Source organism: Hypomesus transpacificus, chromosome 7, assembly GCF_021917145.1.
Source record: "Hypomesus transpacificus isolate Combined female chromosome 7, fHypTra1, whole genome shotgun sequence".
Lineage (NCBI taxonomy): Eukaryota > Metazoa > Chordata > Actinopteri > Osmeriformes > Osmeridae > Hypomesus > Hypomesus transpacificus.
The window spans coordinates 7,469,023-7,486,199 of NC_061066.1; the positions used below are offsets into that span (position 1 = coordinate 7,469,023).

Here is a 17,177-nt window from a genome sequence, read left to right on the forward strand (position 1 = left end):
TCGCTGCGTGTATCTCGCGAAAGACGACGTCACGAAGCCACGCCTCTTGAGCTGTACCAATCTGAAGGAAAATCAACCTGAAGTCACCTTCAGTAGTTGAAGTTTTTAACTTAAATTATCACAGGATTAACCACCCATGAGGAATAATCATTTACCATGAAAAAGACAGAAAAACACATTATGGTATGGTAACAATTTAAACAAGACGTAAATGATAGCCTCTTTAGCATGAATATTAAGAAACTAAAGAGGTTGGTGTATTACAAAAGCTCAATCGTGCAAATAATGTCTAAAATTGCCTTTATACGTTTCCGATATAAACGTTAAATCGTCACTGTGATGATGCCTGTCGTCTAGAGCCATCATGTGGGCATCAGATGCCATGGCTTCGTATACTCCTGCAAATCATCAGAGCAGGTTAATTTAGCGGCAGCACCTTTCTATCCACCAGATGGGGGCAGAGAGATACCTTGGTCTCTGTCTTAGAGACATTTTCTGTTCAAAGTGTCCTAAATTGTATAGAGTACATAATGAGCGTAGAAATTCGTAATTGAACAAGGGGTAGTTGCACTGAAATGTGCTAGGTTTATGTACATGCTTTCCCCCGATAAATCACGACAAAAGCCTCTTTACAATTCGACTTAAACGATCACTAAGCACCCACATGAATTTTCAGAAGTTGCATGCTGTTGAAATTCCTTGCATCTCATGGCCATTGTAAGGCTTGACCTTTAGAGTTAGTAAAGAACAAACAAGATACAATTGTACGCTTGCTTAGTGGTTCCATACTTCATTATATTATTTTATTAACAGGAAAATACATCTTAATTTTCCACAGTAAAAGTTGTCATTAACCAAGCACAACCATGATATTTAAATGAATTTAAAAATACATGTATTAATACAGAATACAGTACAATATGGTATTTTTAACAGATTTGTATGTTTTACATTTCTGATGTTCAACTGTCAAAAAATGATAATGGACAGCACAGCCGTCTCTCCAATGCAGAGTGGGACCTGTAGTGCTGGCCAGGGGAACAGCTTGTTGTTTCAGCACAACAAATACAGGTGATAGTAAAAGGAGCAAAAACAGCTATTGTTATAGAGACAAAAACTGTTTGTCTTTCAATCCAGCATTTTGACAGACAGTGAACTGGAGTGGACAAAGCACCCTGATTTAACATTAGACCAGGTTGCTTCCTACAAGAGATTGGATCTTTGCTCAGCAGAATGATTGAAACATGCGTTAGTACAATTGTGGTCCCATTAAAACAAATGTTAAAACAAATATGGTTAATGACAAAGTTGATGATATTATACATACATGTTAGTTACATTCAATTGTTTTACTTACAAAAGGAATGACAAAATAATTGTATCAAAGAATTCTTAGTTAAGACATCATCCATTTAGAGGAGCATACTAGCATCAGCCGGCATCATCTTATCAGTTGCTTGTTTCATGAGTACATATTTAATTTGTATTTTAGATTAACTATATATCTTCATGTCGCAATCTGGTCAGATCTCAAGAATCATCTCATCTACAAACTTATCAACTTCCAATGTCCCTTTTTAGGCTCTGTTTCATCCAGCGGTAGTATACACCACCCGTCAGCAGAGTCTTGTGAAATCAGAGCCTACTTTCTGTGCTATAGTGCAATGAAGGACACCTTCTCCAGCTCTATCCACTAGGTGTTCTCCCAGACACACCGCAGGGACACCTCCCAACACACACCGCAGGGACACCTCCCAACACACACCGCAGGGACACCTCCCAACACACACCGCAGGGACACCTCCCAACACACACCACAGACACACCTCCCCACACACACCACAGACACACCTCCCAACACACACCTCTTTAGGGTCCCAGAATAACAACCTTGACGTTATTATCAACATTATAAGATTATTATTCCAAGATCCATCTTGGGGCATGCCAGTTCTTCTCCCAGAAAGCTTTGCTTCAGCAACGTTTTGGAGAAGACACCAAGCTGGAGAAAACATTAGAGTGTGAATCAATCTCCCTTAACATGCAAATAAAGTAATTGTTTAAACAAAGTGTACATATCTAGTAACATATGTATGACTTTGGCCATTTGGAATTTCTCTTTCAAGACAGTCAGCTAGGTTGGGCCTTTAAGGTAGACAAGACAATGCAGTCATGTGATTGTGTCCTACAAATGCTGCTGCTGATTTGATTTTGTGGCAAGAGCAGGCCAGAGTCCATTTTGGGTTACAGGCCAATCAAATTACTTGGCATTATTATGTGCCAACCAATCAGATCTACTGATATTAGATGGGGAGAATGATTGCATTGTGGTAAAGCAGAGATCTGATTGGAGCCAGGCTAGCAGGCTACTGATTGACCTACACTAGAGTCCTGTGACACAGATGTGTTATAACGCAACATCATGCTACCTACACACAAGTTGGAACAGAAACAAAATACTGCTGTGAACATAGTGAACAATTCATGAAAACTATCTTGGTGGGGGGGGGGACATATCAAACTTCACAGTAGAACAGTTGGGATCAGTTAGTTGGTATACATAGAGGAGGGTAAACTAGGCATCTGTCTTTCAGCAACAGTTAAACATGTAAAACCTCAGAAAGCTATTCTACAGCTGAAAGCTACTGTGGTGTTTGTACCAAAGGAGTCCAGGATCACACTGAGCATGTCCTGGAGAAACATATACCTCGGTGCCAGTCGCTATGGACAACAGGCAGAAGGCATTATCTTCTGATCCGCACACTGGCTGCAACATCGTCTGATCTCAGAGCAGTGGGGTGCAGGGGGAAGGGCTTAGACAGCTCATCTGCAGTAAGACCTGCCAGCTGGACCCTACTGGTCAGGGGGGAGAGGGCTGCATTGGATTTGCTCAGTGAACCAGAAGCCTTTAACCCTTGGCTCTGACCCCCGTCACTAACATATCCCATAATAGCTCCAAGATGGACTCCTTGTTGCTAAAGCAGAGCCAGTAACAAAACGTATGGGAAGATGATTTAGGGCCAGTGTCTGATGTATTATCAAGACTAGGATTGTGCTGTGAATAGGGTATAGGGTTGGAGACTGCTTCATCCAGCCCCACAAACAAAACAGTGGACTACAAACACACGATGAGGAAAGTGGCATTGTTGACTTGACTTGCAAGTACTACACATTCTGAAAGACCACGCAAAGTAGCATGATTTCTCTATGGAACTGCCACTGATTGTTTCAAATTTCAGTACTGAGAGGTTAAAAGCTGTACAAAATAACTGATTTCTACACTATCAATTTAGTCAAATAAACAAAATACTGCTTGTCACACTGAGTGAAAATGTTGAATAAAACACTACTTTTCCAGCACTACCAAAATTAAACAGCTGTCTACAACTTAGTAAAGTGCACAAATTGTATATTAAAATCAACATGACCACTACAATGACAAACTGTCATTGTTAGAAACATCTCAAATGTCATCAAAATGCTTTATCAACATACAGACATACAGTATGTTCTTGTTGGTGTGTGTAGAAAAGAAACATAATACTTTAACTGATCTGAGCCTTGTTTCTGTATCTCTCCTCCCCCTCTCCCTCTCGCTCCCTCCCTCCCTCCCTCCCTCTGTCTCTCTCTCTCTCTCTCTCTCTCTCTCTCTCTCTCTCTCTCTCTCGTTATCTCATTGTTACTCCTCTGCCTCATCTGTAGTTTTCAGAACAGAGTCTTCTCCCAGAATCTTGCAGAGCTCATTGAGTCTGTGTTGCATCTTAGGAATTCCTGCCAGCTGGGATTCGAGACGTTGCTTTTCCTCCGTGAGCGAGAGGCGTGTAGCGGTGTCCAGCTGCTCAAACCGTCATCCGCCCTCGCCGTCAAACTGAAGCAAGTGAGTGTGGTACTTCCTGTGGACACATAGAGCCAGACAAGAGGACCATTTCTGGGTTAGGATGTGACATGTATGCAACCGAGAGATAGTCGGGTGTTTTGTTGTAAGCTGCCATGCACTCCGTTTTGTGTTTGTATTCCAAAGAACAGTGCCGTGTTGTATGGTTTTTGTCATGATGTGTGGTTGTGTCTCTCACCAGAGGGAGGGCCTGTGGGTGATCGATAAAAGCGAGATCCCAGAATCCTTTGCAGCCTGGAATATCTTCCCCTCCACGTCGATGCTCACAGCGCTGGTGCACTCATCCAGCAGGGCGTATTTGGGCCTGAAACCCATGAAAACCCATGAGAACCCATGAGAACCCAGGCTGGAAGAGCAGTACTACTGGAGTAGTAAAGGTGCAGTCTGTGAATTTAAAGAGTTTACTCTCACCGGTGGTAAAACATGCGGGCCATCCCCATCCTCTGCTTCTCTCCTCCAGATAGCACATCCTTCCAGTCCATCTCTGCATCCCAGCCTGCACACACAAACACGTGTTTTTACATCAACATACCAACAACAAACAACACATCACTGCGTAGTTTACGTCAACATATTTCATAGATGTCCAAACTCCAAATAATGCCTTCTAATCCAGACCCTGATGTAGAGAGAAAAGAGACTGCCTCTTCCTCTATACCCTCCTACTTCGCTTGTGAACAATAATTTCCTCTGGACAGAGCCCAACATCAGGAAATCAGAGATTACAGAGATTATTTGAGTTAATTTAACCCGGACTGGGAAACCCTGACATGCTGGTGCGGGGACAGAGCTACCATTCACAGTTTCTAGACTCTGAGCCAAGGGGGGGGGGGCACAGGCTTAGTGGCCAGCCCTGACAATAGGCCTGCTTGTTTACAACAGAGAGTGGCCACCAATTAGTGCCATGCTTGTTCTGCTAAATAAAGCCTCCAACGTGAATGGAAACTGAAATAACCTCTCTGGTCATAATACCCAGACAACCATCCCACCCCGCCCCCTCTCCCTTGGTACCCACCTCAGACAACCATCCCATCCCAGCCCCTCTCCCCTGGTACCCACCTCCCTCACGGGTGACGATCTGGTTGAGGTTGACTATGTCCAGGATTGCCTCCAGGTCCTTGTCCCCGAGGCCTCTCTCATGCATGTCCTCCAGGGAGTCTGGGTAGATCACCTGATCCCTCAGAGTACCAATGGACATGTAGGGTCTGGAGGAGAGAGGCTGGGTTTATCATCCATGGAATTAAACATATCTGGAAGGCTACACGCAAGGATCAGGCTACTACTGCTTAATGGGTCCTAAACTGTCATTATTTTGCCTATCTTCCACAAATTCAAACCAAAACCACTCATAACCAACCTTCTTGTGTGACTCTGACCGCTAAAGCTTCGTGTCATTACAGGAAGTGTTGTGTAGCAGTGGGATGGTAGGTGAGTATAGGTTAGGTTAGGGTAGAGTACATCTCAGTCTGCACCTGGACACAGCTGGTAAATATTTCACCCTACTCTGGTCTTGTTTCCCCCTATCAGGCTCTCACAAAGCTCAGGTTACACTGGTATATGTTACCACTACAACTACTAAATACCCCTCCACAGGATGTATACACTGCATTACACTGTAGCAAGACTGTGCATATAAGCACATGTGTGCATGTGTACATGCTTAAGAATGTGTGTGTGTGTGTGTGTGTGAGTGAATGAGTGAGTGCATGGCTGCATGTGGGTGTGTGTGTGTGTGTGTGTGTGTGTGTGAGTGTGTGTGTGTGTGTGTGACCCTCACCTCTGTGGGATGTAGAACATGTGCTGGGGCGAGGGTTTGTGCAGCAGTCCTCCGTAGACAGGCCAGAGACCGCTGAGGATCCTGAACAGAGAGCTCTTTCCACAGCCATTAGGACCCGTGATCAGCAGGTGCATCCCCTCCTCCACCTGAACCACCAACAGCAACATTACACACCAACTCACAACCCTGCTGTTTAGTTTAGTCCAGCTGTACTGAGCTTAACCTTTCTCCACTACTTTCGTTTATATGCCATCTGGCAGAAATCTAGACACATTTTGTGGAATCACAATGACCCGAAGGTTCACAACCCATCGTTGTGTTGCGACAACTTTACCCAATACAAAAACAAATAAAAAGCATTTTATTTTAACCTTCGCGCTGTGGGGGGGTCTGAGACAGCCCGACGGTTAAAAGAAAATACTCCACTTTATTTTTGTATGAGATAAAGTTGTCGCAACACGACAGTGGGTCACAATGACTGAAGGGTCACAATGACCCGAAGATAACACAAGGGTTCAAATGTACTGCAGAGTCCTTAATATCACCAATCCTCTACTCAATCAAATGTACTGTCTCCTCCTCCCTATATACTGGGAATCAACACAAAGTCATCCCAAGGATCTGTATCTTGAGGATACCACAGAGGAAATTATATGTGTAATTCATTTAGTACTGCTGGCAGACCCACAGCTGGTCAGCATTAAGTCCCTGTTTGAAGTTGAACAGCACCTAAACGTTGGTCTGGGTTGTGTCACATGACCAGCCCTGCTGTGGGGGGGGGGGGCAGAGCAGCCTCTCACCTTGAGGTTGAGTCTGGACACCACCACATCTCCGTTGGGGGTGATGATAGGGACGCTCTCACACATGATGCCCTGGTCCACATCTATCACCTTCCCTGCAGGGGACAAACACACAGGCAAGGGTTCAAACATAATAACAAATACAAATAAACTTTCTAAAAAAACAATTTGATTTTTTTTTTATACCTTTTGAAACTTTTTTGGGGGAAACCTTTTGAGGGCAAACTCTTTTTTGTACACTTTTTTTGGAGGGAAAATATTAGTTCAACATTCCCAAACTTTTTTTCAGTGAAAGGAGAGGAAACATTCGTGAAAATGAGGAGATTAAAACTTACTTAGTATTTAATACTGAGGAGATGGATGAGTGATACATTTATTCAAATGTTTAAAAGCCCAAATATACCCCTGTGCCAGGAATACACAACTTCACTAAAACATAGGGAAATGAGCGGGCTTTTTTGTGTGTGACTGTGTGTGACTGTGTGTGAATGTGTGTAGTTGTGGTTGCAACTATAACATTTCCTTTTGAATGTCCTCCTCCTCTGTGACAGGCGAGATTCTCACGAATGTTTTTGAGTTTTTCCAGGAGAGGTTTTTTTTTTTTAAACGTTTTTTTCCAAAAATATTTCAACCTTTTTTATTTTTTTATTTTTTAGGAGATCTAATCCTATCATTCTAAACCCAAAGCTGTACCTACATGGTCGGTACAAGTGAACGCGGGTACGAGAAGGTTCAGGCCTACCTTTGATCTCCAGGGGTCCATCTATGTGCATCTCTGGCCTCGCTGATTTCTTCTCCCCTGTTGAGACCGACCCTGATGAGCGCTTGTACACGCCTCTCTGTACCTCCCCAAACACCAGGAACAGATTGTGGACACGTGCCGTGTAACCTGCCAGTTCCGTGACCTGTCACAGAAAAGCACAAAGGTGAAAGTGGGATAAACAGACCATTAGCTGAGTCAGAGCTAGTGTTATCTACCAGCTCCGGTCATTCATCCCACGGCATGTTTCATTGAACAGTACATATTTATTGCTCACCAATAGATTTGACTTGACCCCAAAACTGTTGCATTGTGCATGTACAGATATGTGTATGTCATTGGTAAACATCTAATAAACATACACATGAAGAACAGGTGCATTGCTGATGTATAACAAAGCACCAATATAAAAAAAAATCCAGTCAGAATTCATGGAGGGGGCCAAGGCCACAGAGTGAGTACAAGTTTACAAATCTTATCTAAGTTCTTGCAACAACAATTTCTCTTGTACCTTAATTTCACTCAACAATGGTCCCTGTTTATAGCTGTTTTGGAAGACACATTGTTGGAGAGAGCACACACAGTACATGACTACAGCCCTGCGGCAGCCTTGTGCTGGAGAGTGATTTGTCTCTGGGGGGGCCTGTGGAGCCACTGTCAACAGCAGCCTCAGGCTGGGCCCTGGGAGAGGGTCGGCAAGACAGACAGACTACCTGGGGAACAAGTCCCTGTTGGGCCAGCTAGGAAATCTGAACACAACAAGACCCGCACCACCTGCCTGGCTGTGTGATATTTTATAATGTGGAACAACCTATTTACCCTGATTTCTGCACCTTGCTTTTTTAGTTATACAGGTGTCATCGATGATACAAGGATACTGGATACTACCGTAAACTGGACGTAAGACATTTGTTCTACAGTTGGTCTTCCTTGGTACTAAACAGCATTATACAATTCTGTAGCCCTGTTTTCTGGAAGGTTAGATAGGGTAGAGTGGTGTAGCACAGGGTTCTGTGAGGTGACGTTGACCCCTGAGAGCTTGGCTAGTGTAGTTGGTTGAAGGATCAAGGATCAACAGGTGGAGGATTACTCACGGCTAGGCTACAGCTAAGCTGTACACGAAAGAAGAAAGGAGGGAATAAAAGGGGATGAGAGGTGAGGAAGAGAGAGGAGAAGAGTTTAGAAGAGATGAGATGACAAAAGAAGAGAGGGCAGGGTTAACGCTGGTGTTGTATGCTTCTAATGACATGCTTAAGACATGGAACTTAAGCATGTATCTCCAACCTGAAGTAGATGTGAGCATGCACACGGCCTCAGGAATGTGTTGTTGCTTTTTCTCTCTCTCTATCCATTGCTCACTCCAGCCCACATCTCAGGTCCTGCAAGCAGGGGCATGCTGGAATACTTACAGTATAATGTAGAAGGCTGTAATGATTTCTCACTCTTGCTGTCCTCAGCTCTACTCACATTGGGTGGATATGCATCTAAGTGTATGCAGCTGCATATAGACGAGCATACAGCGGGATTTGTTTAGATGCATATCTGAGGATCTGATTTGCAAAGCAAACGATTTGGAAAACAAAAGAGGAATGTCTCAAATTCTCGTGCTGAAAGGTTAGAACTACAGCCCACGCACAGTAGAAATAAACAGACAGAAAGCGTTAAGACACAGTGTGGCATTCTGGCTGTTATTTCAGTTGTGGTTTCTTGGGCTCTTTTCTTTCACTTCCCATGTAGTCATTACTGTTGAGTAATGACCAAACATGAGACGCAGGCTTAGAGACACACATGAATAGAAATAAATGGAGCTGTTTGTAATGCAGCTAAATAAAATGACCTTTTAGGATGGGTCCTCGTGTGCCCAATGTGGCCACATTTTGAACACATGGATGTTAAAATACATAAACAAATTGACCCATGGTCAATGGTCTTCAAAACGATTTCTAAATCCCCAGATCTTTTTCTTCTTTAAACTAGATGTTATTCATACAGTTTATATATAGAGAGAGAGGGAGAAATATGTGAATTTCTTCCTTGAAAACATTTATTACCATCAGATCGAAAAAAAGTCGACCGCTATCTCAGGCCTGGTGAGTATATTTCCAGAAGGAGAGAGGGTTGAGGAGCAGCGTCTAGGAGGAGAGAACCATCACCTCTTTGTAGGAGGACATGATCCTCTCGATGGCATCTGCTCCTGAAGCCAGGAGGTTGCGGGCGGTGGTGAAGGCCTCTGTTCTCTCACTCACCAACACGTGGGTCTGCCCATCCGCAGTCTCTGCAGGGGGGAACACAAACACCGTCAGGTGGCTTCCTGGGAACAGGTCCAGCTCTGATCATGAAGGACCGGTCTAACAACGGAAGTAGAATCAGGCCTGTATAACCCCCTGTATGATTGATACCACGCAGTGTGTGTTTGTATGAGTATGAGTGTATGAAGGAGAGAGTGTGAGAAAGAGGGGAGGGAGGTGGGGGAAGCTCAAGTACCTCCTAGCTACAACAGCTCAATGCAAGCATGGGTAAAAAAAGACAATAGGAAGAAGAAGAATTCCTCATCAACATAAATACAAATACACAACCTCCTGCAGTCCATGCCTCTAAGCCACACTGCTGTGACCGAGGCACTATTGGGTTTCCTGCTGATTTAACAAATGCTTATTGGCTATTGTGTGTGGAAAAGGTCTCTTCTTCCTCTGCTTTGTTATTACAAAACGGCCCCTAGACTGGCCAGCATGAGATGAACCAAGCTAGCAAGGCCGTAATCACAATACATATTGGGGGGGGACATCCCCTCCAATATTCAAATCTGATCAAAATGTCCCCCCCAATATATTGATATAAAAATATAAATGTGCTACGCTACAACAGGCAACCACGCACGCTGCCCAAAATTATCATAAATGAATAAAAAAAGTCCCCCCCAATGTTGACTCCACGGCTACGGCCTTGCAAGCTAGTAGAACGAGAGTGCAAATGACAGAATATCAAGAACAACCAGGCCTTTTGTTAGGTAGATATGCTAATGAACAATGGCCTGCAACAACACAACAGGAAGTGCCACATCCCCCTCTTGTGAAGGAAGCAGACGAACCGTTGTCAGCGAAGCCCGTGGCTGTGATGATGGGCACAGCGACCATGACCAGCCCGCAGCCGCTCCACACGTACTTCATGAGGAACTGCTCCACCATGATGTACCACAGACGCTTGGACAGGATCAGGTTCATCTGCTCCGCCAAGGCCCGGTAGCACTTCTGAAGCTGCTGCATCTCCACCTGGCAAGAAGGGACACCATACCCCACCTGTCTTTACCTGTATCACAGTCTTCTTACAACAGAGCTCTCTCTGTGCAGCAGCAGCAGCAGATACACTGAATATGAATTTTGCTCAATAAATGCCTTGGAAACAATGTGACATAGCCAAAACAAAATATTCAGACATTTAAATAAGGGGAATGACAGTGGGGCAGTTTGAATAAGATATGATGTCAGCGTGACATGACGTGCTATCAATTGACGTGGTGAAATTGTTATACATTACACTAGACTGTATACCTTATGGCCCCTGTAAAAGGCTATCTCTTCAGCATTGGCGATAATTCTAGAGTGCACATAGCGCAGATATCCCTTTCTGTGGGCCTCCTCTGCCACGAGTTTGCCAAATTTCGGAGAACAGGCCCGTAGAACCTTAGCTGTAGCGAACACTACCAAGCCGGCTAATAGTGTTGGCCCGCTGGCGTTGGCGCCCCTGGACCGGGCAGTCTGGATGAGAGTGTAGGAGGTGAGCATCACGTCCAAGATTGGTTTGGTTAGGTTCGAGTAGAGATGCGCCACAGACTGCGAAAACATCATGACGTCCTCAGTGAGAGACTGATCCGGGTTAGTCAGTCTCCCGTCCATGTTACTGACTTTATAATAGGTTTGATCTGTAAAATAGGTCTGGTATGCATGGTTCACCAGCCGAGTACGAAACGCCAAGGCAAGCTTGCACTCGAGGTAACGGATCGCGCTGTTCACAAAAGTAGCAGGGATGGCTATGAGGATCCATTTCATCAATTGAATCGTAAAGCTTCTGGGTTCCTTTTCAACGATTGTTTTCACAATCTTACCATCCAAGCCTGCGACATAGATAGACAGAAACGTCCGGGATATCAAAGCGACAGAATGCAAGGAAAGCAAACCGAGCTCTTTTGAAATAAGCTTTGGGAAGAGGATTTTGATGAGTTCAAGTATTTGCTTAAAAAATTCAGCATTTACTCCTGGGGACTTACTTCGACCCACAATTTCTACATCTGTCTGCGACGAAACAGATAAAATAGATCCATTTTCCTCTGCTTTAGCACCTTGGTTATTTCTGCCATTCCTTCCTCTGGTTATTTGCCTGTAAATTATAGGATATAGCGTTTTCACACCGTAGGCAGCGGCCGCTAGAAAGACGGCCCGCTTCGCCGCAGTCCTCCGATCCCATTTCACTCTGGACACAGCATCAAGAATATTGGACATTTTTTCTACGGTGAGATTCTAGAGCCAGCTAGTATTCTGTATTGGTCCCATACGCATCCATCTCTAATAAACGATTGACTAGCCTACTTAAATGAAAAAGGAGGGCAGATGAAAGAGACTCCCCCTTTGATGGCGTGTTGCAGAAGGTAAAAGACTGTACCGCTACATTGCAACATACTGTTTCCGTGAGTGGGTTTTTCAGCGTTTTTCATTGGCAACTCCCCGGAAGAAGACGATTGGTTACGCCATGGACGTATTCAAATATACTGTATATTAGACTGGCTGCTTACCTTGCCTACTGTAGCCTACATTCATATTTTTAAAATGAGCCAAAGTGTCTTGAAACTAAATTGTGGCAAACATCATTGGATTAGTTAATAATCGCATTGTTATCAGAATTCAACTTATGACTGTTTTTAAATATACAGTTGCGGTAAATTATCGTTATGATTTTGCCTCGTGAAACCAGTTCTCACGCGCTATCCATTCCTCAACCGCATCGCGCATGAATTTGGGGTTATTTATAATACTTTGAAGTTGAGGGTTATGTAGCTATATAGCCGTGCTGATATTCTAGTTTTGTTCAATTTTATAATTGTTGTCTTCAAAGGTTATTTTGCCGACTGTCAACTTCAGCCATTTCTAGCCTATAAAATGAACTGGGTTGGAGGTTCAAGGTAGCCTGTACTGTCCTGTGTTGACAACATTTCTGCCAAGGAAGTTAGCTACATTTATAGCTAGCTACTGTAATATTACTTAGGTATTACTGTAATACTGTCGGTAAATCTAGCTTTAAAGTTACATCTGGCCGACATTATAATAGCAACAGACTGGCCTTTGCGTACTGTCTGTAGAAATTATATTGAGCAACAACTTTTACAAACATTTTTTTATAAGGTTTCCATTTTCTATAATCAACATAGGAACCGCTTTATGATGAGAAACGACCTGAAGAAGCAAAGGGTACGTTATCTTGCTAGCTACCGTTTAACCTGTCAATTATCGTTTAAAGCTTGAATATACCGATGATTGCTTTTTTTTAAATCAGGAGTACTTTGAAAAGAAGAAGATGCAGAGGAAAACGAAAATACCCCTTCCGAGCTCCCCGAAGGACACTGGCTCTGGCAGTGTAGACCTGGTGACATTATTCATTGTCAACCAGATAGCTGCCAAGAAAGAAAACTGTGGTGAGATCAAAACATCATAACATGTTATCATAACAAAACATACAGACACAGCTAAACCACACTGACACGCAACCAAGCAATAACTGTGCTGTATTCCAGAACTACCTAAAATAACTCACCTCAACGATAACAGAGGATGTGTTGGGTTGATAAAAGGTGAACCTTTGGAGCTACCCATGAGTCCCTGTTCTTCTTCTCGTCTCAGTCTTGTAGAGAGTCAGCCACAGTACAGGTATATTCTGCTACATTAGTAGTCCCATCATCACATCAGTTCTCCCCAAAACGTGCAATGTGTGAAACCTTGCTGTAAATCTGTACCTTGTAAGTAACTCTCATATTCCAATGTAACTGCTTTTATTCTATTGTATTGTTACTGTAGTTTCAATGGAATTAGAAAAAGAAAGCATTGCTTCCCTGAGGGTTTCAAGTGCCAACAGGTTTGTTCAAGTGTTTTGCCCTCACACACACACACAAGTGTGACACAAGTACAATTCTTGAACCAGTATTCACATTCTCAATAAAAATCTATGAACAAAGTGATCCTAACATTAACAAGTGCTACTTGTCTTACCGCAGGATTAAAGGATATGTTTCTCCACAGCTATCTCCAGTGCTTGAGTCCAACCTGTCAGACAACAGTGCATCAGATTACCAGCTGGCCCACATAGCTGACACACTGAGCCCCTTCTCCTCCTCATCCTCCGCCTCTTCTTCAGGCCTGTTCCCCCTCCAGCTGAAAGGCCAGACCCAGCTGTTCCCCCTCCAGCTGAGAGGCCAGACCCAGCCGCAGCGCTCCCCTCGTCCCTGGGGCGCCACCTCCAAAAAAGCCCAGGTACTGAGCTCCTCTCACGGTGAATGCCGATGCAGTGTTTATCTTGATGTAACGCTCTGCTCTGCCCTTCAGTTCAGACCTTACTCCCACCCTAGTGGGATGAGAGAGAGCCCTCCAGGGGGCGCTGTACCAGCGGGACCTCCACGGTATCATCAGACACCCTCGCTGTCCACAGTCCTGTTTGGAAGCACAGGGTCAGAGTGAGATATTTTCTGTGATTGATGTGGGGATTTGACTGCTGTAAAAGTATATATTTTTGTAGTGTCATCCAAAGCATTGACCTACTTTTCATGTGTTACGATGTTGGGTATGTTCATTTTTTACGGTTTTTATTTACTGTTTGCAGCAGCACAGAGACCAGAAACAAGGATATTCACACTTTGGGCTTCTCTCTCAAGCAGCCTGACTCTGAGGAGCTGCTCACAGAAGAGGAACTCTTCAGAGGGTTCAGCAATGAGTTTAGGAGTGACGGTAGTCAAAACATGGTGCTCTTAGTGGTCCAGTTATGAAATTAGACCAGGGAAAGTTGGCATCACATTTCTTTGTTGACATTTCAGCTTATTTTGGGAAGGGGAATTCAAAAATATCTCTGAAAGCAGACTCACAAAACTCTTCTTCGAAACCACCGTAAGTCCAATGAGTTATTTAAAACCATCATAACATTACACCGTAGAGCAAGTTATTACAGTGGTTTTATTCCTCTGGGATTAGGGATGTGAAGCAACCACACAGCATACATCCTATACCAGACTCTCTCACCCAGGTAATTGCAGCAACTCTCATTAAAAAGGACACTAGTTCCCCCTAGTGGCATAATTGGAACACAAAATTAGGAATTTAGATTCTAAGCAATTTTAAAACATATCTCAGCATTAATGTCCTTTTTTTTCACCAACAGCTTTCCGACTGTGCTGACGTCACTTCCTGTGAGTTTACTGACACAATGACATCCTAGATATTTGGATTTTATTATAATGCTTGGCTGGAGATTAAGTTGACACATTTCCTGGATGTTTTCCCCAAGCATGTCTGGAACAGAACCATGCTTCAGTGGATTGCGGTGGATCTTCTCCTAGTTACTCTCCTAGAGGAGGTTACTTTAGCTCAGAGTCTGATGATGTAAGTCCTCAACAACTGTTCTCATTGGCTTAGAATACCATAGGAGACAGTAGTAGGGTTACAGCAATTCATTACATAGTGGATTGCATGGCTTGCATTTCTGCATGATAGCTAAATGAGAACTGTACACATGACAATAATGCACACAGGTCCATGTTTGATATTGCTAACATCCTTTCCAATTCTACATGCTACCTAAGGAAAACGATTGCCACCAGTGTGTACAGGAACGACCTCATTCACTCCCAGCTCAGCTTCGCCCTGATGGGACCCTGGGCGCTAGCGAGGCCTCTCCATGGAGTCCACCCCCAGCCCCCTGTGAGCGCAGCCCAGGCTCCAGGAGCAGCTACGACCTGGGAGCGGGGACGAGCCCTGGTCTCTCCGAGAGGCTTTGTAACTGTGCAAGTTCAAACTGTAGCCTGACAGACAGGGGTGGGCGTTATCGAGCACAAAGCTTGATAACGGCCAGACACAAGATTGTCGCCACCCAAACGCGAGACATGGGGACTCAGACTGTTTTGCCTGAAACCTGCCAAACAACAGAAGCCTCCACTCAGTGTAGCTTTGCACCTGAGCGCAATACAAACAATCATTGTCAATGTTGCACTCTTGGCAATGATTCAAAGCAGTTGTGTGTGGCTGCTGGTGGTGTAGTACCGACTCAAGTCCACAGGGGGCAGGCAAGTCCCAGAGATGGAGGTCTGAGACACGGAGCACGGCCAGACTGGATCAGAGTGAGGCGAGAAGAACAAGAGCACACACCCTGGAGGAGAGTAACAACAGGAGAGGACAGGACTGGGCACCTGTCAATCAACTCTGTCCATAAGCCCCTCCACCTCCTCACTGAGAGCAGAGTGAGCATGCAGAGTCCGGCCACTCCCATCCTGGGAGATGTGCTGAGCACCAACGTGACAGGTACATTTAGCACGCCAGTCACTGTCTATATTTTGTACATCAGTTTTACATCAATGCTAACAATTTATGTTTCTTTTTTTTTTTATCGCTACATAGGGAATATTTTGATGATGATTTGAGTTGCGACTGTGTCAAAATGTCATAGACAAGATTGGAAATAAGCTGTTCTACAGACACGTATGGTCATGTTTTTTTTTCTGTTTCTATTTCTGTTGCAGAATCAGATAAGCAGATGGATCAAAGAGTAGACAGGGTAAAAGGAGAGGTACTCGACCCTGTAGGAAGAGAGGGGGAAGCTCTCATCACAAACCTGGCTGAGAAGCAACAGAAGGTCACGTCCGAGGATGGAGTTACCAGGCTGTCAGAAGAGGACCAGACTCTCCACGAAATATCAGATGTTCTGCTTATGTTGAAGGAGAGAAAGAAGAGCGAGGGCAGTGCATGAAAACAGAGAAGTCTGGAAATGTGCTGGCGAAAATGAAGAAAGAGGGAGAGAGAAAGGGAGTACATGTTTAAGGCTTATTTAGTTCATGTTGACAGATCAGCCATGCTGGTCTACATACTTTAATTGAGGGTGCAGTTTGCTCAGCTGCCGCTCTCTAAGCCTGAGGGACTTTCATCAACACAAAGCGAGACGTTGCAAGATTAGTCGTTTATTTCTTTCGCAAGATACATATTCAAGTGTTCCAATTTCATGAATATTTAGTTGTATGTAATATAAATTCTAGCAAAACATTTACAGCAACAATAATTAAATGTACTATACAGCACTAATAAATATATTTTTTTCTCCATATTTTACTACTTCCTCAAACTGTAGAAATACTGCATTTAATTGTTTCACATAGAAAAAAAATCACCCATTCACCATAAATACACACATGATGTTCTAGTTTGGAATGAAAGCAAAGGGCTACATGACAAAATGGATTGTCAAGAGTTGACTTTCCTTAATCAATGTAATAATCACATAAAATATAGATTGACATATTTTATATACAGTTTTTGTGGTGTGTGCTATAGTGTGTGAGTGTGTGTATGTGTGCTTGTGTGAGTGTTGGTTAGACTGCCCTGCCACACTGGTCGAGTTGATTTGCAATAAAGCACTCTCTTTAGAAACATCTGGTCTGCCAAGACAGAAATGCTTTTTGAAATCAGAAAGCTTTAGTAGTGTACTGTTAGCCTTGTGCCTTTCTCTGACATAAAGGAGAAACAGTCTCATATTTACGCACATTTCTCCAAAACTCTAATTTGATGGCTATTAAGAACAATAATTAAATACACTCTTTACAAAGAACCAACTAACTACTATGTAATTAACAGTTAAATAGAACGAACACTTTGAAATAGAGGCCCTTGACTAAGAACCTGAATATCACAGGCTATAGAGACAGGA

At 43.7% G+C, this 17,177-nt stretch overlaps 2 protein-coding genes across 9 annotated transcripts; one reads left to right on the forward strand and one right to left on the reverse strand.

Moving 5' to 3' along the window:
- Positions 1-3,468: 3,468 nt before the first annotated feature.
- LOC124469311 (ATP-binding cassette sub-family D member 2-like) lies at positions 3,469-11,728 on the reverse strand. The gene is made up of 10 exons (XM_047022501.1): positions 10,781-11,728; positions 10,321-10,501; positions 9,386-9,507; positions 7,215-7,377; positions 6,473-6,567; positions 5,673-5,818; positions 4,955-5,100; positions 4,307-4,391; positions 4,074-4,199; positions 3,469-3,893 (listed from the first exon to the last, which is right to left on the reverse strand). The coding sequence occupies exons 1-10, from the start codon at positions 11,726-11,728 to the stop codon at positions 3,848-3,850; spliced, it is 2,058 nt and encodes a 685-aa protein (XP_046878457.1). The 3' UTR covers positions 3,469-3,847.
- Positions 11,729-11,808: 80 nt separating this feature from the next.
- LOC124469310 lies at positions 11,809-16,575 on the forward strand. 8 transcript variants are annotated; one of them, XM_047022499.1, is made up of 14 exons: positions 11,809-11,874; positions 12,652-12,691; positions 12,777-12,915; positions 13,015-13,147; positions 13,295-13,352; positions 13,517-13,747; positions 13,820-13,947; positions 14,094-14,218; positions 14,305-14,374; positions 14,459-14,510; positions 14,646-14,673; positions 14,772-14,866; positions 15,067-15,781; positions 16,000-16,575. In XM_047022499.1, the coding sequence occupies exons 1-14, from the start codon at positions 11,837-11,839 to the stop codon at positions 16,224-16,226; spliced, it is 2,079 nt and encodes a 692-aa protein (XP_046878455.1). In that variant the 5' UTR covers positions 11,809-11,836; the 3' UTR covers positions 16,227-16,575. The 8 variants fall into 8 exon arrangements, with proteins under 8 accessions (XP_046878455.1, XP_046878448.1, XP_046878450.1 ...); XM_047022492.1 differs by having other exon boundaries at positions 13,517-13,947; XM_047022494.1 differs by having other exon boundaries at positions 13,517-13,947; positions 14,097-14,218.
- Positions 16,576-17,177: the final 602 nt, after the last annotated feature.

What these genes read in the sequence shown, in the direction of transcription:
- LOC124469311 (XM_047022501.1), bottom strand. Translation starts at nt 11,728, where the DNA reads ATGTCCAATATTCTTGATGCTGTGTCCAGAGTGAAATGGGATCGGAGG. An exon ending in TCATGTCCTCCTACAAAGAG is followed by an intron (nt 7,378 to 9,385) that starts GTGATGGTTCTC and finishes TTTCTGTGACAG; the next exon opens with GTCACGGAACTGGCAGGTTA. An exon ending in GATCGTCACCCGTGAGGGAG is followed by an intron (nt 4,392 to 4,954) that starts GTGGGTACCAGG and finishes TTGTGTGTGCAG; the next exon opens with GCTGGGATGCAGAGATGGAC.
- LOC124469310 (XM_047022492.1), top strand. Translation starts at nt 11,837, where the DNA reads ATGAAAGAGACTCCCCCTTTGATGGCGTGTTGCAGAAG. An exon ending in GAGAGTCAGCCACAGTACAG is followed by an intron (nt 13,148 to 13,294) that starts GTATATTCTGCT and finishes TTGTTACTGTAG; the next exon opens with TTTCAATGGAATTAGAAAAA. An exon ending in AACTCTTCTTCGAAACCACC is followed by an intron (nt 14,375 to 14,458) that starts GTAAGTCCAATG and finishes CTCTGGGATTAG; the next exon opens with GGATGTGAAGCAACCACACA.